The following is a 23,611-nucleotide window of genomic DNA, read 5'->3' as shown; positions in this document are numbered from 1 at the left end:
GCCAATAAGAAACTATGCGGTAACGTGAAATTAAACAAACGCTATAATGATTTAAAACAACACCCAATAAATAATTTCAGCTAGATGCCAAATATTCTTAGATTTTTCAATACAATTTTATATGTAGTTTTTTTTATAACTTTAAATTAAATTATATTGAGACGCAAAAAAATTAGACAAAAAATATATAAACCTGACAAAACAAACATAAAATGACTAAAACTTCAAGAAAAATACAAAAAAAGCTAATTAATAATACTTTAATGTTATCTGAATGATACTACAATACGACATGTTGGTGGAACAAAACCCTAAACACATTTCATTAGGGAATAAACAATCATTAATGAAGCCAAATTGGAGATTTAAATGGATTTTTTAATGAACATTTCTGCAGTATGAGGACTTTCCATTGCATTCTGGCTGTTTAAATAAGCTGTCAAGTAAAAGTTCAGTGGAAATATATATATATATATAATAAATCAAATAATGAGCCTAAAATACACAGAAGTGATGTTTTGACTGCAGTGGAGGCCGGTCAGCTGGGATTTCTATATATCGGATGATGGTGTTACATCATTGTCACACTCCTCATGCAAAGACTCTTTTGTTTCCTCATAATTAATGGCTGAGCGGCGATGTGTGTGTTCAGGGTGTGTGTGTTCTGACTTAAATACACTGTAACAATGCAGAGATCGGGTCGTTTATGAGTCCAGTCGGCATATAGGGCTGTCGTACACCATCTGTAGGTTCACTTTGTGGCCCACCAGCTCTCGGATGTTGTTGATTCCGTACTTGATCATAGTGGGTCTAAAATATAGTGCAAAAGACAAACATATCAAGTCATCTCATTTTCTGAGCATCTGAAGCAGGGTTCCCACTCTATGTGAAATATATAATTCCCTGATTTTTCTTTGATTTTTTTTTATCAAATAAAAAGCTGCATTTCCTTGACCTACCCATCTTATGTTTTACTTAAGAACAACACTGTAAATTAACCTTTGTAAATTGACCATAGTAAATTGACCATTAAAACCAACCATAGTAAATTAACTATGAAAACTGACCATTGTAAATTGACTATTAAAATTAACCATAGTAAATTAACCACGGTAAATTGAACATTAAAACCAACCATAGTAAATTGACTATAAAAACTGACCATATTAAATTGACTATTGTAAATTGACCATAGTAAATTAACAATAGTAAATTAACCGTTGTAAATTGACTAAAAAACTCACCATTGTAAATTGACCATTAAAACAAACCATAGTAAATTAACTATTTAAATTAACCATTGTAAATAGAAAATAAAACTGACCATATTAAATTGACCATAGTAAATTAACCATTGTAAATTGAAAATAAAACTGACCATAGTAAATTAACCATTGTAAATTGACTATAAAAACTGACCACTGTAAATTGACCATTAAAACCAACCATAGTAAAATAACCATAGTAAATTGACCATAGTAAATTAACTATTGTAAATTGACCTTTGTAAATTGACTATTAAAACTAATCATAGTAAATTAACCACAGTAAATTAACCATAGTAAATTGACCATTAAAACCAACCATAGTAAATTAACCATTGTAAATTGACTATTGTAAATTGACTGTAGTAAATTAACAATAGTAAATTAACCATTGTAAATTAACTATAAAAACAGACCATATTAAATTAACAGTAGTAAATTAACCATTGTAAATCGCCATAGTAAATTAACCATAGTAAATTGACCATTGTAATTAAAATGCCAGGACTTGTCATTCATTTTTAGCACAGCAAAACAATTTGCTGCTTGATGTTGTGAACTATACTTTTCTTATCATATTTGATTGACGGTTGACAAGCGACAAACAAATAAAACACAGAAAAATAGACCAACTACAACAACAGTAAAATAATAATTAAAAAAATTATATTTTTTATCAATTTGAAATAATATTTTAATTGACAAACAAACATTTTTCCTGACTAGGACAAAAATATAGGTCCCACTTATTTATTCTTACTATTAAGTGGCCTTAACTACTAGGTACTTGCATTAAAATGTATTTATAATGTATTGCAGAACACTTCTGATGCTCTTGAGGTGGGATACAGGTAGGGTTAGGTGGTATGGGTAGGTTTAAAGGTGGGTTGAGGTATAAAGGAGGGTCAAACAATGTAATTATAAATAAAAATTCAGAATTAAATTAAAGAAGTAATTAGTTCATTTTTAGCATTATGTTAAAACATAATACATAATACATAATACATAAGCACACTATATTAAAGAATTTTATTAAATGCAAGTACATAGTAATTAAGACCACTTAATATGAAATGGGACCAAAATATAAAATTCCCAGACTTTCAATGTCTAAAAAAATTGATGATATTCCATATGTATATGAGAGTGTTAACGTACCTCTCCAAGGACAGACCCCAGGCAATGACTGAAACACCTTCAGGAAGGCCCATCGGCAGCAGCATCTCCGGCCTGAAGACCCCAGAGTTTCCCACCTCCACCCACTTCTTCAGACCTGAGGGACATTTGGACAGGCTCATGAGGCTAAACTGGGTCTGTGTGTTGGCTCTGTAGACCTTATTCTTTACATATGTTGGAACCTTATTGGCTCGAGACCTAGAGTCTCATTCACTTCTATAGATTTTTTGATGTGGAAACTTCAACGTGGGTTACTGCAAGAACACTCAGGACTTCCCTCATTTGGGGGATTTGTTTACTGATATAAAGAAACACTACATTCTCATTATATTGTATAAATTGAGCCTATTGTGCCCCATTTTACAAGATGTGAAATAGATCTCTAATGTCCCTAGAGTGTGTGTGTATGTGCAGTTTCAGCACAAAATACAGCATAACAAAAATTATAAAACTTTTTGAAACAGCCCTTTTTAGGTTTTAATCTTAATTGTGTCATTTTGGTGACTGTCACTTTAATTCAAATGAGGTCGTGCTCTTTTCAAAAAAGGGTGAAGATACAAATGCTTTTGTGTCAGCATAGTGGCAGATTCAAAAACAAGACTAAAGTCCTATGCTAATGAGGGAGAGATCATCACTAAGATCATCACTAAAATTGCCGGCAATTTTCCGGAAAGGTTGTATGTGTGAACAGGTCCTTTTTGAAAATACCGGTAAATTCGTTCTGGCTATTTCCCGGAAAGAGAAGTTGTAACATTACCGGCAATTTGCCGGAATGCTGCGCTGTGTGAACGCAGAAGGAAGATTCCCGTAATAAGCGCGTGCACGTCTAGAACGTGCTGACGTGAGACGTCTGCTTTAGCCAATCACAACAGTCAGACGCATTTACGTCCGCGCGGTTTGTGAGGATAAAAGCCTTTGAATATTTTTCCAGACACATTTAGCTGCTAGAAGTTAGTCAGATCACGTTTATATGTTCTTCTTAATGCCAACTGTGTAAATAATCATCGATGAGATGCTTATGATAAGCCGTTGTTTGTTTACCTTCAAGCTTTGCGTGCGCCTATGAGCGCCGCACACGCAGATTATGAACATCTCGACATGTGAAAGTGATCCTGCGAAAGTTGTTCACAATATTGATCATCCACAGAGTTTGTAATTTAGTCAAATGTTTACAAATACAAGCGCAGCCGTTTAAAGCTTATTTGTGGTGAATGATGTCAGAATTTACCGGTATTTTGGAATGGATGTGTGAATGCTCTTTTCCGGAAAATTTCCGTAACATCCTCGCCTGTGTGAACAGCGCTTTTTTCAATATACCGGTAAAGTCGTTCCGGAAATTTTCCAGAAATTTACCGGTATCACTGTGTGAAAGGGGCTAATGTCAATCAAAGTGATTCTGCAGACTGTTTTTTATCAAGTGTGATTATAAAAACCAAAATGTCTAGATTTTTAGCATTAGAAGTTGGTTATATTCACAGGCTGTTGCCACACAACTTTGTTTAAACCCCTTATAAAAGTGATTTTTACATAACGGGTCCCCTTTAAAGCTCAAACAGCAACATCACGCACTAAAGACAGTTGAAAGTATATTATATGTGCACTTAAAAAAAATATCTATTGCCTTCATTAGTTATCCTAAACATAGAAAAAATGCAGGTTATAAACAATTTCGTAATGTAAACACATGTACATTTACACATGTAAATAGCCATATTTTACCTTCATGATAACTGAAGACCTCCATGCTGGGTTCGGTGTAAGGGTTATACGCAGGCTTAAAGCGCAATTTTGTAATTCCTGAAATAAAAAAATTGAAAATTATATGTCTGAATTAGGAAACACAGACATCCAACACTGAGCAATTCACCAGGTTTACTCTTCACAAAAAGGTTTCATTAGTTAAGCTAAGCATGTTAGCTATTGTATTTAGTAACATGAACAATGAATACTACATTACAGTATTTATTCATCTTTGTTAACGGAAATGAAAATGCATTCATTCAGCATTAGTGTTAACCGAATCAGTGCATGAACTAAAGTAAACAAGCATAACTTTGTGTTTTAATAACGAATTAGGAAATGATTTAATTGACATTATAATGAAGTATTGCTCATTTTCAGTTCATGTCAATAAACAACCATGCTTATAGTAAAACGTATAGTAAATATCATGACTTAGAAAATCAGGATGTCTTTCTAAAGAGCTATTAGTCATATTATTCTTAAAAAAAAACACAGTATTTGGGGTTTGTAAGACGACTGTCCTTCAATATAAACAGTCTGCAAAGTTGTGCAAAATGGTGTATGGTAAATAAAGGTATTGTTTTCCAAAAAAAGGCTCTGAAATGCCTTGACCCTTAAACACCTACAGCTATTTTGTTTAATATATATATATATATATAGATAGATATTATTGTAATGTCATATGTCATATATTATTTTAAACAGGAGAACCTGAAGCTTCAATCTGTATCATTTAAAGGTCCAGTCTAAAATATTTTTGGTCCAAAAACATATGAACAGACAGAAAATATTCCAGAAATTTAAGAAAAACGTTTTTTAAAAAAAGTGGCATTTTCTCTAGTAGGGAAAATACTACGGATGTAACTAATAAGTGAAACTAGTGAACTATATACTTGTTTAAATAGGATTTATACTTGTGTATCTTGTTTTAAAAGCGAGCAGTCTCATACCTAGTTTGGTGAAGAACTGGTGCAGGACGCCCATGAGGTTTCCCAGTGTGAGGCCATAATCGGCCACCACTCCTTCAATCTGGTGAAACTCCGCCAGGTGCGTAGCGTCCAGAGTCTCATTACGGAAAACTCTGTCAATGGAGAAGTACTTGACCGGTGTGAATTTCTCCTGAGAGGATGAAATGTGAAACAATTGGCCGTCAAACCAGTACTCAAGTGTGTTTGTGTGTACAGGATTTGTCGGTTTATGAGGACACAAATTTGTATGATCTCACAGGTATTACAATGACAAGGGGTTAATAAGGACATAACAGGTGTACTTCTAAGTCAAGACTGTTAAAAATCATATTTGGGGTCTTTTGACATTCAAAATTTAGCCACATGAGAGTTGGGTTGTAGTTGGATTTTGCAGTATAAACCCCCAAAACCAACATGTGTGTGTGTGTTTACCTGCTGTGCAAGTTTATACAGCATGCGAGCGCTGACCGCCGTGGTGTGTGTTCGCAAGAGGTTCTTCTGAGCTTCTTCAATCTTCCAGTCGTATTTGTATCTTAAAATTGATTCGAGATGTTAAAACTACAGACATAAATTTCTGTTTATAAGTTTAGGGTGTGTAAGATTTAAATTAAAGTCACTTTTTTTACTTGAAGTTAATTAATTAGTAAAAAAAATATTTTATATCACACATTTGGGGTTGGAGTGAGATTTATACATTACATGAAAGCTAAATAAATCAACTTTATTAGTATCTTTATTATTTAAATCTGGAATCTGAGGGTTCCAAAAAATCTAAATATTGAGAAAATCACCCCTGAAGTTGTCTAAATTAGGTTCTGAGCAATGCAATTTTAGTAATTAAAGATTAAGCTGTGATACATTTACGTTAGGAAATTTACTAAATGTCTTCATGGAACATGATCTTTACTAAATATTCAAATGATTTTTGCCTTTTTTCAATACTTTTTCCCCATCACTGTTCCTGGAGGCACACCAACAGTACATATTTTAGATGTCTCCCTAATCTGACCCATTCACTTCAGGTTTTGGAGTCTCTTCTAAAGTTCTTATGAGTTCATTCAGGTGTGTTTGATTAGAATGAGGTTGAAAATGTTTACTGTTGGTGTGCCTTCAGGAACAGGGTTGGGAAACACTGTAATATAGTTTTTCTATTTCCTACAAATAAACCAATAGGAAAAAAAACTTTTGTAACATTATAATTGACTTTACCATCACTTTTGATTATTTCTGGATATATAAACTGCTAAATACAAGCATCATTAATTGATTTTTTTACTTACTGACCCCCAGATAAACATTGCAAATCAGTAAATAACCCATAAGCATGGCTGCTCTTACCCCTGTGAGCCATAACCTCCTTCAGAATGAACTTTCTTCACTCTCTCCAGATAATCCCGAGGAAACTCATGAGCCAATGCTGGATCTGACAAACACAAACAACCCCTTCAACACCAGAAACACACACGTGCTCTCAATTAAACTCCAGCAGAGTGACGAACAGACTCTTAATTTCTCACCGGAGATGAAGAAGGTGTCGTGCTGGTCTCTGGCGGGATGCTGCTGTGGCTGAAACAGAGAGTCGAAGTTCCAGAAGGAGCTCTCGATGAAGTTATTAGTGGGCATTTCAGTGAATCTGTGAACAAGGGACAAAATACTCATGAATATACTTGTAATATGACTTGAAACCGACAAAAAAAAAAAAATGAATCAAAACATTGTTATAGAGGTAAATGATTAGCCTTCAGTGGTCTATTAGTTACCTCCAAACACCAAACCTTTACTTCGCTTCAGAACTTTCACTCACAAATTTGCACAAAGCTACTGCCTGCAGTGTATGTATTTTAACATGCTGGAATCATATTAGATAGTGGAAGCTGCCCTCGAGGAAATGTATAACCATTGCTCCCTAAGGGTGCTTTCACACCTGTGAATCGATTCAGTTGTTCCGAAACGGGGATTCAAATTGTTACATTGTTGCTCTTTGCACTTGGTGCGGTTCGCTTTCACACGGCAAAAGTTTCTAAATGGAAAAAAGTAGCTAAAACAAGTCACGTGTGTGTAACTCTCCTCACATTGGTCAGAGTGGTGGCTTGGTGGTGTTTGACAAGGTGTGCGCGACGTGTCTGAAGAGTGAGGAGGGATGCAGTGGGCAGGGGAGAGAAGGGTGCGTGACGTATTTGAGGACCGGCAGAGAGACGCATAATTTCTGGGAGATTATCACTTGTTTGCGGGCATCCAGGAGTCTCTGTTCATTTGCGGGAAACTCACAAAACTTCCAGGAGACTTGGGATGTCTGGAATGACCTCCCGCCCTACTCATAATTCTCTCTATATATAGCTGTATGCCTATTACATGTCCATAAAACACTGTGATATAACCGGGCTCGGATCGTATCGATTTCTTACTACAATCGATCAGCTCCTTTCAATCGAGCCGAGACCACCTCAATCAAGGGATCTTGAAGCGATTGTTTGTGGATTCACATATGCCAAACGAACTGCGCTAACGAAACGGGTTCCGAAACAAAAAGTCTAGGTGTGAAAGCACCCTAAGACACAATTCCTGGTATAATGTTAATGTTGTTTTCTTGTGTTTACATGGATGAATATGGTCAAAGTGTAAATGCACATTACAGTTACAATCTTATTGCCACATTAAATTGTTATGATAACATGATATTGTTGCCTTCGGTGATTTCCTGAAGATAAATACTAAAAATAAAGCAACTGGAATAACTACAGCAGTCGTCATCACTGATCTCATATGAAGGAAGAGATCTCAGTGACGTATAATAATGTGTGCAGGTGTTGTAGTAGTGCCATCTCATTTCTTAGAGGTACATTTGAAGCCCTTCCCCTTCACACTCTGTTTCAAAGGACAAGGGAAAGGGGTAGGGGTACAAACAAATAGAATTGGGATTGGGCCCAAATCCAGTATTCCTTGGAGTGTTGTGCGAGTATGAAGGACTGACCCCATCTCCAGGAAGATCTGCCTGAACTGCGTGCGGACCTTCATGAGCGGGTGCAGGTGACCACAGTCTGGAGCAACACCCATCGCTTCAAAGTTATATGGTTTGAACTTCTTCTCCTTCCAGTTCCCACTGAAACACGGAGCAGAAAAAACAAGACATTACGCACTATACCACAATATACAGAACATTTTTTATCCAGAAGTCTTTTTTTCACCTGAAAGAGCTTTTGACTTGGGTTCCAAAGTGACTTACATTTCAAATTAACATTCATATATACTTTGTTTTGATCACAACACAGGTTAGTGGGCTTGACAAACCACCTGCAGGACACACAATCACTTTCTTCCATATGCACCACACACTTTATTGTCCTTGTACACACTGTAACTTTATGCTGTGTTCACCCAAGATGCGGATGAAGCATCAAGCACGAGTGATTCACATATTAAGTCTACTCAAAATGCGAATGGATATCCTGCGGCGCGATCTGCGCAAATGAGGCGGTATGAATGCCACGATTCTCGCAAATGAAGTGGCGCAAGTTTTGACAAATCGTTTGAGTTGGACAATCTTCAGTGGACATTCGCACTGCGTTAACCAATCAGAAGCTTGCTCTTGTAGGAGCGCAATTATGACGGAACGCCTGTTGTTGGTGTCCCGAGGGGAAATCCTGCTGCCGACAATGGACAACAGTACATCAAACTGGGCTCGGCTCAGTCGAAAGCACCGCTGAGAGCCTCCATCATCCAGGTATAGTTTCTGCAGGAGTTGATGAACTGAGCTGGGTGCACAACTGACTCAGACACAGCGGCAAATTAATCGATGCTGTTGTTCAATCCTCCCAAAGTACATAAACGCAGTTATATTCTCAATAAAATCCATGTTAGCCATTTAGCAACTAAGCTAGAGTCACCGAGCAGACAAAAGCCCTGCCCATGATGCAAATCCGCATCTATTGTGAAGTGAATTTGATGCGAGAATAAAGCGTCTGATGTGAACACAGCATTATAGGTTCCATTTGCAGTGTTTTTGGAATGCTGTACTTAATGAAAGCGACTGGTCTCCCTCTCACCTGGCGATCATCTCCGGGGTCAGTTCGGTCTCCTGTTTGGTGATGGTGGTACTGAAGCTGTTGCCTTTAGTGATCCAGTAAGACTTCACCGTCCTGAAGCAAAACGCAGACAGCAGAGGTTAATGACATCACACATACATTTGAGGACAAAATTTGAGGACAAAAGTAAATTAACACATTTTTCCCCAATTATTTCCCAACTGCTGATTAATGGAGATTTTTGTCAGCACATTTTTGCATATAATAATTTTAATAACAAATTTCTTTCGTCTTTGTCATGATGAAAGTACATATTTTACAAGAAATTAGTACTTAGTCTAAAGCAGCGTTTCCCAAAAGGGGGGTCCCGGCCCACAAGGGGCCCTTAGCAACCTCTATATGGGAGGTCACATCATATTTTTAAAACATTTTTAGCAGTGGACAATTAGGAGAACGATCATGTTGCCTTAGTTCACTTTATCTCCTGGCTGACCAAAAAACAGACAAATCTCTAATTCGTCCTCCACATAAAAGACAGAGTCTCACTTATTCACCGTCAGCAGCTAAAACTAATGACCCAAGCATACTGAACCCAGGAGAGGAAGCTCCAAACATTTTGGGTCACATCACTAGCAATACTGAAAACCCCAAGATAGTTACCAGAACTATGGTTTTATTTCATTTACTCGAAGCAAACAGTCCATTACCTGCGCCAAAGTTCTAGCTAACAAATGCATGAGACCGTCCAAATTAATAAGACATTAGCAGACGACTCATCCTTAACACCGCAGGTGTACCCAATACAAATGGCCTACTGATGTTTTGCTTTTATATTTTACATTAAGCTATTATTTCTGCATAAGCATATCTAGATATAGTAACAAACAAACCATTTTAGATTTGGCATACCTACTGCAAACTTATAATAAGATAATATCATTAAATGTGGAGGGGGCCTTACAATATTTTCCGGGGGAAAAGAGGGTCTCATGCAAAAAAAAAAAAAAAAAAAAAAAAAAAAAAAAAAAAAGTTGGGAACCACTTGCCTAAAGTGCAATTTAAAGGCTCTACTAGGTTAATCAGGCAAGTAGTTGGACAAAAATAACTTAATTTGCTGGCTAATATTATTATCCTTAGCAGATTTAATTCCAGCCAAACTAATGGAGAGAGAGAATTTTGTGTTTATTGCCATATCAGCTTTTTTGATTGTCATGGCAAAAAAAAAAGATCAAGTGTACCACATTTTAAAAATAACACTTTTCTACAATTCAGGATCATTGCACCTTGTCTAATATGAGCACTTTTAAAGCACTTTCTAGGTGCATTTTCTTTTTTTTCTGTTTTACCACCAACTGTGGCAAAGTATGTATTTACGTAAATACACATACTTTATCACATTATATCAGATGCTATATGTTGCAGTATCCTATTGTATAGTATTCCAAGGAAAACCTTTGATGGGGTGTTTGCTGAAATCCTAATTCACATCCTAAATGTGTTCGCTATCGATCTTCTTAAATTTATATTGATTTTAATTGATGGTAATCTCCATGTTTTTTGTCTTCTCACACAGCTTAATCAAAGGCCGCAAATTAAAAAAAAAAAGGTATTGTTGAATTATGAAAGCAACACAATTACATTTTCAAGCACTTTCAAGCACTTCATCCAAAATCTAAACACTTTTTAAACCTTGAAAACACTTTATCAAAATTCAAGCATTTTCAAGGATTGCCAGCACCCGTACGAACCCTGATAATTATAAAAATATTCTACAAATTAAAAGTCATCAACAGCAATAAATAATACACAACATAAAATACAAAAACAATAATAATATAAGATACAAATCCAAATTTTTTAAAGGTTGACTTTTGATAAATATTGTACAAATTTAAAAGGATTCACAATCAAAAGTATTTGATTTAAAGTCTCTCCAGGTATAAATTTTGTCTGTTAACATAAAAAATTGGGCATTCCACAAGAATTAATAATACCAATAATATATATTTATGTTTTAATGCTGTATGAGCAGAATCGGCTATGTCAACATTGCTAATAAATATTCAGTACATAATTTCATCAACACACTGAAAGCAACAGTACTAAATAATATCTTTCAATTTAGTCAGTGATATATATCTTTAAAGTCTTCCAGGGACATTTTAAACATTCCCCTTATAATATTTTCTGAATAAAACTCTTACATCCTTTAAAACATATTTTGATAGAATAAATATGTTTTTTATAGTGAAAACATTAACATGTCTCTTCCCCTTCAATAAATAGTGGCTACGTCTCTTAAACTAATAGAAATAAGACTTTCTCTAGAAGAAAAAAAACATAATAGGAAATACTGAGAAAAATGTCCTTGCTGTTAAAACAGCACATGGGAAATATTTTAAACAATGACAATTTCAATGGAGGAATAATAACAATTGAGTCTTGAAAAATGAAACAAGAACATAAAAAATAGAGATCTAAATTTCCCATATTTGAAATACTACCAGATGAAGTGTTTCACATTCTGCAACAGCAGGTGAAGAGCATATATTAAAACCAAGCTATAGCGCCTCCTGCTGATCATGTAACGACACAACTGATAACCTAAACAACACAAACCTATCCCTACGCCCTATTCCCTTTATAGTGTTTATGCTCTGGAGTGACAAATTGAAGGGTATGAAGGGTGTAGGGGTAAAAAAAAAAAAAAAAAAAAAAAAATAAAGTTTTTCTAAACTACCTAAAATGTATGATTGTATAATAGAACCTTATTATTGTTTATCTTTTTTTTATTAATAATATTTATGGCAGCACGGTGGCTCAGTGGTTAGCACTGTCGCCCCACAGCAAAAAGGTCGCCGGTTTGAGTCCCGTCTGGACCAATTGGCATTTCTATGTGGAGTTTGCATGTTCTCCCCGGGTTGGTGTGGGTTTCCCCCGGGAGCTCTGGTTTCCCCCACAATCCAAATACATGCGCTATAGGTGAATTGGATTAACTAAATTGGCCGTAGTCCATGACTGTGTGTGTGAATATGAGAGTGCATGGTGTTTCCCAGTGCTAGGTTGTGGTTGGAAGGGCATATGCTGTGTAAAAAAATATGCTGTAATAATTGGTGGTTCATTCAACCGTGGCGACCCCTGATAATCAAGACTATGCAGAAGAAAAATGAATAAATTATTTTTCTTCCTTTCTTTCAACGCAAGTTAACAATAACTTGTGTGTTGCACTTTTCTATTTGAACATGTGTGTGTGTTCTACCGCTTCTCTTTGGAATACACTTCTAAATCAACTTAACAATATAACCAGTAAACTAAGCATCATTGCCCTTTTTCTGCTCTAGTTAACACCCACAAAACATGGTCGGAACGTAGTGCCAGCTGCACTTTATTTATTTATAATTTATTTATTATATATATATATATTTATTTATAATTCTCATTCAGTTTAGAATTATTTATTTATTTAAAACTCTTTGTTGTTTTTATATACAGCTTTAATTCATAAATATTACAGTAGTTGCCTGTTATACAATCCTGTGTTATGTAAAATATTAGATTTACATTTACGGTTAAACTCCAAGCATCCTGTTTAATGATTTTAAGATAGAAAAGTGTCACTACCTTTATACATTAAATGAAACAAGTAATAATAAAGTGAAAACAACTTTAAAGGGCACCTAAGTTACCCCTTTTTCAAGATTTAAGATGAGTCTTTTATGTCTCCAGAATGTGTCTGGAAAGGTTCAGCTCAAAACATCCGTTAGATTATTTATTATAGCTTTCAGAATTTTGGCATGCTCTGAACCCTGCGAAGCTGTTTTTGTTGCCTGTGCCCTTAATGCTAGTTTCCCCTGTCCACCGTTCCTGGCTGTCAGAGTGTGCCTCAATCTCCTCCACGGCTGCGTCAGATAAACAGCACAGTGACAGACATGAAGGAAACAGATCTCACGTAACGTTTGTGAGAGATACTACAGTACAAACTTTCCCAATGATTATTTGATGTATTTGTTGTGGAGTTAATTCAGGCCTTTCTGCAATGATGAGTCACACGCAATGCTGTAACAAAGTTCACACAGACACACACACAGTGCACGCATTTAACTTTGCACTGTTTTTGTATGGCGAATGTTACAGGATACACGTTAATATCCACTGCTGCATGGATATTTATGGTAATGTACAATCATCATCATCCTTAGCGCGACAATCCATTACTGTATCCTGGCTGTCTTAAGTAATTTCCGCCAATGTTCTCTGTCCCGGGCAACTGCCCACCAATTCCTTAATCCTAAAACATTGGCGTCACTACTAATGCAGTCTCGCCATCTTGGTTTAGGCCTTCCTACTTTTCTTTTGCCTACCGGGTCAGTGCTGAAGTTTTTTTTAATGGCATTTTCAGCCATACGTATGATGTGTCCTGCGCACCTTAGCCTCACAAGTCTAATATATTTAACTATATCAATTTCCTTATACAAGGCTGCAAGCTCATTGTTGTGACGTATCCTCCATCGATTATTGTCTTTTATTGGGCTATATATATTCTCCTCAGAATTTTTCTTTCAAAAACAAAGAGCTTTTGTTCTATGGCTTTAGTCATTGTTCACGTTTCTGATCCATAGGCCAGGACTGGGCGAATCAGGACTTTATAGAGGGTTATCTTAGTCTGTCTAGGCAGTGAACGGTTCTTCATGTACTTCATGAGTCCGTAATAGCTTTTATTTGCAGAGGCAAGTCTCTGTATCACTTCTTGATTTAGATCGTTGTTTGTAGTAATCACTGATCCCAGATACTTGAACTTATTGACCTTTTCAAATATATAATTTCCCACTTATATCGTTGGGTTGGTCTGGCGGGCATCACTGGTCATATACTTCGTCTTGCTTCGTTAATGTACAATATAAACCTGATTTAACGCCCAAAAACTGGGATTGAAGTGTCTTTTATAATTGTACTGACACGCGGCTGTGGTGATAATTAAAAGAGACTTATTGTGTTTATATCACCCCAATATGACTGTGGACACACTATATCGACACACAGTCCTGTCCAAACAGCTTACAAAGCATTTTGATCATAGGTGCCCATTAATGCTCATTGTTACACAAATTGAAATACGAAACACTTCCCTGTGCAAAGCATCATCAAGGGCATCATTAGTTTTGAACAACACTTCAATATGGCAGACATGTTTGTTTTCACTCCATAGTGCCCTTTGTAGTGCTCTTCGTTCAAAACATCCTGTAACTCTGCTATGTTTTAAATGAAAGACTGAAATCTTACACTTCTGCCAGCAGTTTGCGTTTCTTCAGTTCGTTCTTCTCTTTCTCCTCCAGTTTTGCCGACTGTCCGTTCTGCACCAGCTGTAGTTTGTCCCGTACTGTATCCTCGATGCTTTCCACCTGAAACGCACACGCAAACGCAACATTATAGGAACATTCAGGCAGATTTCTGCTTGTTTGTTTGCAGATTTATTGCCACATCAGCAAGTTATGGCTATTTCATGGCAAGATTAATATAGATAGAAACATATTACATAATAGCAACATCATAATCCAATAAGAGAGGATAAAGAACAATCGTAATATCAAACATTAAATAAATAAGTAATTGAAACTAGATAAATAAAACATTTTACATTCAAATTGTATCTGCACTATTTGTGTATACTTCTATATTCTTATTCTTCTTGTTTTATTGTTCGTTTATTTTTGTATGGCGTCCTTGGGTTTCCAGAAAGGCACCTTTAAATAAAATGTATTATTATTATTATAAAAACATTAGGAATTATTTTTATGTTTGATTTATAATAAATAACTTAATTTTATTACATAATTAATAACATTTCTTCCCAGGGGACACGTTCTTAAAAGCAGGCAGATATGTGAGCTTGATTCATTATGTGTGCAGTGTTGTGTGTAACTCACCGTCCTGAAGACTCGTGGTCCTCCCTCGTGTGCTTTATCCAGACGGATCCATTTGTTGGACATGGCTTTGCTGAAACCGACCTTCCCACTCGCCATTTTCTGGAAGAAACATAAGATCCAAATAATGATTTGGGCCTGAATCTATTTTACACAATGTCAGAGATGTATAAAGTACTAGAGACCCAGACTTAAGTAAAAGTACAAGTGCTCTATCAAAAAAGTGACTTGAGTTGAAGTTGATGTGCTCTTTAAGCACCATACTTAAGTGGAATTATTAAAGTATTCAACATTTTTGTACTTGAGTATTGCCAGTAGTTTATTCTAAAATTTACTACTCAAATACGGAAAGTAAAAGTACAAGTATTGTTACGTCCCGTGACTGTTTTATTTTTGTTTCTATTGACCTTATTGTAAAATGCGGAAGTGCGCCTATTTTCGCGATTGTCTTAGAACTTCCGATTCAGTCGCCTATGGGAGAAATGCAAGGAATAATAAACGGCACAAAATGGCCAAACAACTTGCTCAACAAACAAATGTTTGCATGACTACACAGACCAAGTAGCATAATATAATAAGAAAATATTAAATTGCAACATCAAGCAGAGTAACGAGCAGTTGTTAACGTCAAAAAATGAATGGAAGTGAATGTGACCGGAAGTTGCGAGACAAAAAGATTCAAATGGCAGCGCCCACTCGTCAGCTGAGAATAAGGTGAATATTGCAGTTTTTTTCCTTTGTTTTTTGATTACTTTTGTTTACAGATTAATGCCACCTGAGTCCAATCTGCACAGCTCATCTATTGGGCTTTAAAGACTGGCTGCAGCCGACCAGAAGGCCATGGAGAGGGAAGACGACATGTCTCATTTGAGCTGCTCCAGTCCCAGATACCAGGGGCTTATGACTTCTATTTGTATTTGACTTCTATTCATTTTTATAATATGAACTAAGTTGCTGGTATGAGTAAGGTGTGGGGTGTTTTTTTATTATTTTAAAACCTTTTTCTCCTGTTTTGGTGGGTGGGCAGGGAGAAAGGGAAGTAATATGTATTTTCTTTATTTCTCTTTATTTTATTAGGCAAGTTAGTTTGTCTTAAATTAGTTATTGGGTGTTATTTTGGACCCCCATATCCTGAGGTATTATTTTTGTTTTGTATTGTTTCTTTAAAATTTAAGATACATTATTTCATTTGATCACACAATAAATCAATGCTTGCCTGATGGTGATCAGAATATTAAGAAGGTGTTGACTGTTGATTCTGGGTCAGGAAGCGGTACTCTCCCCTCTTCCTTCATTTGTTCGTTCCTAGCTGTGTTTTGCCTCTAGATTTAAGTGGGAACGTAACAGTATTGTGTTATGTAGTTATTTAAATAAGTAGTAAACGTGATTGAGCAGAACGAAAAGAAACATGGTTTACGATTAACACCATTCAGAGCGACACAGCCTTTATGATAGCCAGCTAGTTAACGCTAAGTGAACATCGCAGCATGTTATGAACCGCCTTCAGCTAACGTTAGTTAAGTTATCTAGCACTTACGGATAGCTCAAACTGCTGTGTTTTGTATTATATTATTTTATTCTTAACTTATGTTTCTTCAAATTCGACGGTGAATTTTTGAAGGCCTTCATCTCGCATTATCTTTCAGGAGGCAGAGTATGCACGTCATTCCATATGAATTGTCCTTCAGTCTGACAAATGCAAACATGGACTCTCAGGGCCACGGGAGGTCTTTTTCCTCATCGCCACGAACAGTTGAGGGAGTTGAAGGTGGAATTTCTGGGTTTTCCATGTTGAAAACAAACTAAAGCGCTCTCGATGCAGGCAGGCAGCGCTGTCTTCTTTGATCATCTGAATGATGACGAGCGAACTTATTCAAACCTGTGACAGAGCAATCTGCTGCTCTGGCAATGATAATGTGGGTTTGGAATAATTCGTAAAATTTTTATAATCGTAATCGGAGTAAAAGTATTAAACTCATGGAAAATATGCACTAAAGTAAAAGTGGAAGTAGGAGAAAAAAAACAATACTCCGGTAGAGTACAGATACAGCCTTTTAGTACTTAGCTCTACTTCATTACTCTACATCTCTGCACAATGTGGTGATCGACTCAATTGATGATCCACAAATGAATAGCTAGTAACTTTGGCTGAGAAACTACCACAAAAGAAAATGATATGCATCCAAAGGGCCTTTTTTTGGTTTTAAGCTGCATCTATTTACATCTATATTTACAGACCATTTATTGGAGCAGTATATTTGTTCCAGATTTGGTCTTCGGTACTGACTAATCTAATGTATATGCACAAATACAATATTGTAAAGCATCTTATAGAAAATATATAGTGCTCAAAATAATTGAGCCGTTTATATTGAGAGATAAAATGATATACTCTGTCTATTCTGAAATGTTGGATTTTGTCTGAAAAGAAACATACTGATTAGCAAGGCAAAAAAATAAAATAAAAAAGTGTGTAAATCCAGTGCTCAGCATAAATGAATGCAACCCATTTCAAAATAAATCAAATTAAATCACTTTTATTGTCACATCATCAGCAGCAGGTGTGGTGTAGGCGCTGGCTCCAGTCCAGACAGTACAAAATACAGAAAGTGCAAATACAACAACATACTCTAAATAAATAAATAAATAAATAAATAAATAAATAAATAAATAAATAAATAAATAAATAAATAAATATATATATATATATATATATATATATATATATATATATATATATATATATATATATATATATATATATAAATTAATAATAATTAAATAAATATATATAAAATAAATATTTTAAATCAATTTCTCACTGAATAAAGGTAATATATTTTGGTTCATTTAAACAAAAAACAAAACCGATTTATTTAATGCATATATTTATTAAAATAATATAGTCACTAAACATATTTAGATATTGAAAGATAACACATTTAAATTAAAATTGGCAGTTGTTAAATTGGCATTCATGTGAATTATTCCAATGATTCGCATAATTGCCAATTTAACAACTGCCAATTTTATATTGTCCTGATTTTTTTTCTGGAGCCAGCACATAAGCTTTTCACTCCTCACAGCACCCGTGCTGCTCATGATGTGACAATAAAATTGATTTGATTTGGGAAAGAAACTACAAGCTACAAAATTTCAACACATTTTTTTTTGTAGTTTCAATCAAACTACAAAATTTATACATTTTTTGTTTCTCTTGAATTCTGGTCTTTATACATTTCATATTTTTCCTTAACTAACAAATAAATTTGGAGTTGGTTCATCTCTGTTTGCAGAGTTATTTCATTTTACTTTGTTATAAACAGCAGACACGTGCAAAAGGGGGATTTGGGTGCTCGAGCACCTGCCCTTTTTTTTTCTCGAAGAGACCGTTCCCCCTCTTTTGCACACGGATCCCCTATCCGCAACACCCACAATGCTCTTCGGCTTCGCGATCATCCTGTGCCTTAATCGTTAACAAGCACCGGTTTTGCCTTCAAAATCTATTTTAACTTAAACAACCAACTTTCTGTGGTAAAGTAATTGCCATGTGTGCTATTCTACCATGCTGCTGAGGAGTAGAGGATGTTTGTTTAGCACAGAATGATGAAGCAATGTCGCTCGAAGATTATGTAAAAGTCACATGAAATCCAACATAACCGTTCACACTGCGGCTGCATTGCAAAACATCAGATCTGTGTCTGATTTAAGACTACATATGAAAGTGGCACAAATCTGAACTGTAAAGATCAGATTCCATGCGGTTTGGGCTGTTCGCACTGTCATTACCTGAGTCACATGAGGGGGGAAATAAATCCTATTCGGGCCGCGTTTACCTGCAGTGTGAACGGAGCCATATATGCTGAGCACTGTATATCTCTACAATAGACTATACAGTGGAAGAAGTATTGAACACGTCACCATTTTTCTCAGTAAACATGGACTTGAAATTTTCCCCAGATGTTGGTAACAACCAAAGAAATCCATATATGCAAAGAAAACAAATCTAATTAGTTTACAAATTAAGCTGTGTGTAATAAAATGAAATGACGCTGGGAAAAAGTATTGAACACATGAAGAAAGGGAGGTGTAGAAAGGCAGTGAAAGCCCAGACAGCAGCTGAAATCTCTCAGTAGTTCTTCAGCAATCCTCTGCCCTTCCTAAGTGTAAATCAATATGTGCTGCTTCTGTCAAATATCTACATTAGCAGGGTGATGAAGATGAAACCAGGGTGAACATTTCAGCAAGACAATGATCCAAAACACAGCCAAGGAAAGTCTTATATGCTTTTAGAGAAAGAAAATCACGCTGTAGAATGGCCCAGCCAATCACTTGACTTGAATCCAATAGAAAATACCAAATAAAGCTCAGATTTGTTAAACGAGACCCACAGAACCATCAAGATTTTTATGCTGTATTCACACCAGACGTGGAACGCGCAGATAAATCACGCTATTCGGCGTAAATAGCCGCGTGAACATTTGAGTTTACTCGCTTCACACGCGCGTCAAACACCGCTTCATTCGCGTTTCAAATTCACATCAGAACAGACGCGGATTCGCGTGATGGGCAGGGCTTCTGTCTGCCCGAAGACTCTAGCTTCATAGCTAAATGGTTAACATGGATTTTATGAAGAAAATAACATTGTTTATGTGCTTTATGAAGACTGAAAAACAGCGTTGATACGTTTAGGGTCGTGTCTGAGTCCACTACATGCTTTCAGAAGTGCATCCAGCTCTGTGAGTTTACAAACTCCTCCAGAAACTTAACCTGGATGACGGAGGCTTTGAGCGGTGCTTCTGACTGAGCCAAGCCAAGTTTGATGAACTGTTGTCGGTGAAGGCTGGAGGATTTCCCTCGGAACACCGACAACAGGTTCTACATCACAATCACGCCCCCACAAGAGCAAGCTTCTGATTGGTTAACGCGGCGCGAATGTACGCTGAAGTTCAGATTTTCAAAATTGAGATATTCGCGCGAAACTCTCGTTAAGTGCGTCAAACGCGCAAAACGCTCAATTCACCCCGCGCCATTCGCGCAATTTGCGTCATTCGCGCCGCGCCATTCACGCATATCGCGCCGCAGGATGTCTATTCATGCGTTTGCATTGACTTAACATGTAAATCACTCGCGCTTGACGCACGTGCCGTATCTGGTGTGAACGCACTCTTGTTAAGGTCTGTGGAAAACTCACACCTGAGCGATTCATGTGACTTCATTCTCCATATGAGAGGCGTCTTTAAGCTACCATCAACAAAACTGTCTTTTAAATAAAGTATAGAAATACATTGCAGTAGTTCAGTGCTTTCTCATTGTCACTGCATTGTACACACAACTCATTTTTCAGATTTGTTTTGTTTGTATTGTTTGTGTTTTTACTAAAATCTGGTTCAATTCCAAGCCAACAGCTCCTTTAGAATTATTATTCCCAGAAAAAAACATGACATGTTGAATACTTTTTCCCCAGTTGTAGATGTGTGTCACGGGGTCTCACCATGAGCTGGTTTTGTGGCAGCCCCTCAGCCGGGATGGCGTTGAACACTCTGGCTTCATGACTGCCCTGCTCCGCGATCTCACGACCCTCTCCTGTCAGCTCCCAGTGTTTGGAGGATTTCTGCTCAGCCGAGATCACCTGAACACATTCAATTCAATTCAAGTTTATTTGTTTAGCGCAGCTCACAATAATTATTGTTTTAAAGCAGCTTCACAAAAAGGTGCACGTTATTGCATCACAATCAAATTCTGAAATGTTTATTTACCATAACTTTATTAGTCACTAACAACTTTAACTGTTCAAAGCCGCTAGTTACTAGTTAATTAGGTAAAGTTATCATACATAAACATAGTTAATCTGCAATTATACAGTATATAGGTAATGTCTGTGTGTACATGTTCAATGAAGTGTATTTGTGCATTAAGCGTGTGTCTACAGGTCAACCAGTTCAACACAATCATGCATTTATACAACAACTATATACCTCCTGATACCCAATAATAATAACCTCAGAGAAAAATTTCAAGCGGGATGTGAAAAAACGCTGAAAAAAAAAAAAAGCAATTAGTTTAGGTTTGAATTAATGAGTATATTATTGTGTGTTTCATCATTCTGCACTGCAGAATAAAAAGCGATCAGATACTTTTCTACAAAAGCGAGTAATAAAACACTCATTTAATACAGTAAGTCGCTTCATATTTATTTCATATTTACTGTAATTGCACTCACATAGTTTATTTACTTAACTTTAAGGCACAGGTGGATAAAATAAAGGTAGATATAGACAGATGGACTGATGGATAGATTAAAGAGAGATAAATAGAAAGAATATATATATATGGATAGACAAACAGACAGAAAAAATTGAATACAATAGAACGATAGAAAGAACGGTAGATAGACAGACAGACAGATACATAAAGATAGAACGACAGACAATTGATAGATAGATAGATAGATAGATAGATAGATAGATAGATAGATAGATAGATAGATAGATAGATAGAAAAAAAGATAGAAATACAGACAATTAATAGACAGACAGACAGGCATTATCAGCTGTAGAGTCAGGCTTGCTGGTGTTTAAGATCAGCATTTATTCCTGTGTTGTCGTTTGTGTAGTGAAACGGTTGGTACTGTCAGCTTAGCCGCAGTGTCTCTGCTGTTGCATCAGTCAGTCAGCGGTGTGTGTCTGTGTCTGATCCCCTCACCTCTCCCAGCGCCTGCAGGCTCTTCACGGCGCCCACGACGAGCTGATGATCCACGCCGAGAGCCGCGGACACATCCTGGCTGTCCACCCCGCCGTCCAACTGCTCCACCCGCTGCAGCAGCGCTTCTAAAAGCCCGGTGTCAGCCATGCTGGAGTCGCCTCGCGTTCCGAAGGGGAAGCGGACATGACGTCACGACAACCGTAAACACGGTAACAAAAGCGCATGCAATTATTCTACCGTAAACGATGAAGAGCGGCTCAAGTCATACACGTTTTTAGTATATATGTTATATTAATAGTATATGGGGTTTCAATCGGTCCACAACCTTTATTAAATAAAATAAGAGCAGATGTGTTGAACGTCCGTTTTAAATAACGAGCAACTATTTAGCTTTTATTCGAAAGCAGCACTGTACTTAGCCTATATACCCAGGTAGCAAAGAATTCTGGCTCAGATTTGGCATAAATCTGGCACAGCAGGCATTTTTCCGGCACTGGCATACAGCATATGGGCCAAACATGGCCCTGGTTTGGCAGAGGTGGCACTATCTTTAAGGCAACATATTATGTCTAATATAGCTAATTTATATTTAATATATAATTTTACGCAACTGAATATTAGAATATTATGCAATCAAAATATAATAGTCCCATTGACTTGTGTTAACCAGTGTCTACAAAGACACATAAGCATTTTTTAATGACACTGTGTTTGTAATAAAATCCTTTATTACAAACACCACACGTTCCTTAAACATTTTGGAAAAAAAATTTTTTAATAAAAAATAAAGGCCCACCATCCCATACGAAAGTATGATGAAGAGGGACAACACCTTTAACACAGATCGCCATACAGAGGGAATAAATGTGGAACTTTATTGTGCTTTAATTTTAAAACCACATAAAGATCCTTTAATAATTGGAGACCAATCACATTATCACACCTTGATTATAAAATCTAATCCCCGGTTTATGCCACTATATTAAAAAATGGTTTTACAAAAAAAATGGTGACATAATAAACGAATCCCAAACTGGTTATATGGCTAAACGCCATAGTAGTTCAAATATTAGACTGGTCCTAGATTCATTCATTAATAATATTCATTCATTCATTTTCTTTTCGGCTTAGTCCCTTTATTAATCTGGGGTCGACACAGCGAAATTAACCACCAACTTATCCAGCATATGTTTTACACAGCGAATGCCCTTCCAGCTGCAAACATCCACACACTCATTCACAGACATGCACTACAGCCAATTTAGCATACCCAATTCACCTATAGCGGATGTGTTTGTACTGTGGGGGAAACCAATGCGAACACTGAGAACATGCAAACTCCACACAGAAATGCCAACTGACAGAGCCAAGGCTCAAACCAGCAACCTTCTTGCGGTGAGGCGAAGTGCTACCTGCTGTGCCACCATGATGCCCCAGTACTAGTTTATAAAGAATTTGTAAGTTTAGAGGCACTTATTTTGTTCCTTGTTTTTTATAAGGCATTTGACACAATTTGACAACTGATCACCAGTTTCTGTGCAGGGATTTCGCTATAAGAGACTTTTTTTTTTTCTTTGTAGGTTTTGGCATGTTTAACGTGTGTGCCAATTTTCATACGTGCACATGAATTGTACCTCAGTGACCACAGCATCAAATGTGCATATTAGCCGGTGCTCGAGCCATTTTGCCACACCCACTTCCAAAACCTATAACAAAACGTACATTTTCACCACTTCCGAGGCGTGTGCACAGTTTTGTGAGTTTGAGCATGTTTAGACCCTCAAAAATCGCGATTCATTCTGAATAAGAAG

General features: G+C 36.5%; 1 protein-coding gene across 2 annotated transcripts; it reads right to left on the bottom strand.

The window, feature by feature from the left end:
- Positions 1–357: 357 nt before the first annotated feature.
- On the bottom strand, positions 358–21,989 carry farsa (phenylalanyl-tRNA synthetase subunit alpha). 2 transcript variants are annotated; one of them, XR_012400623.1, is made up of 13 exons: positions 21,801–21,956; positions 20,590–20,727; positions 15,099–15,197; positions 14,455–14,573; positions 9,196–9,288; positions 8,124–8,252; positions 6,670–6,785; positions 6,491–6,575; positions 5,585–5,684; positions 5,135–5,303; positions 3,795–4,238; positions 2,424–3,087; positions 358–810 (listed from the first exon to the last, which is right to left on the bottom strand). XR_012400623.1 is itself a non-coding variant. In NM_001045295.2 (13 exons), the coding sequence occupies exons 1-13, from the start codon at positions 21,945–21,947 to the stop codon at positions 705–707; spliced, it is 1,494 nt and encodes a 497-aa protein (NP_001038760.2). In that variant the 5' UTR covers positions 21,948–21,989; the 3' UTR covers positions 358–704. The 2 variants fall into 2 exon arrangements, 1 of the variants encoding a protein (NP_001038760.2); NM_001045295.2 differs by having other exon boundaries at positions 2,424–2,538; positions 4,161–4,238; positions 21,801–21,989.
- Between the last annotated feature and the right edge of the window lie 1,622 nt (positions 21,990–23,611).

This window comes from Danio rerio, chromosome 3 (genome assembly GCF_049306965.1).
Source record: "Danio rerio strain Tuebingen ecotype United States chromosome 3, GRCz12tu, whole genome shotgun sequence".
Lineage (NCBI taxonomy): Eukaryota > Metazoa > Chordata > Actinopteri > Cypriniformes > Danionidae > Danio > Danio rerio.
This window is presented reverse-complemented; position numbering and strand designations above follow the sequence as displayed.

Coding starts and splice junctions, on each gene's coding strand:
- farsa (NM_001045295.2), bottom strand. CDS start 21,947: ATGGCTGACACCGGGCTTTTAGAAGCGCTGCTGCAGCGGGTGGAGCAG. Junction 14,574..15,098: donor GACCACGAGTCTTCAGGACG/GTGAGTTACACA, acceptor TGTGCGTTTCAG/GTGGAAAGCATCGAGGATAC. Junction 6,576..6,669: donor CGACACCTTCTTCATCTCCG/GTGAGAAATTAA, acceptor TGTGTTTGTCAG/ATCCAGCATTGGCTCATGAG.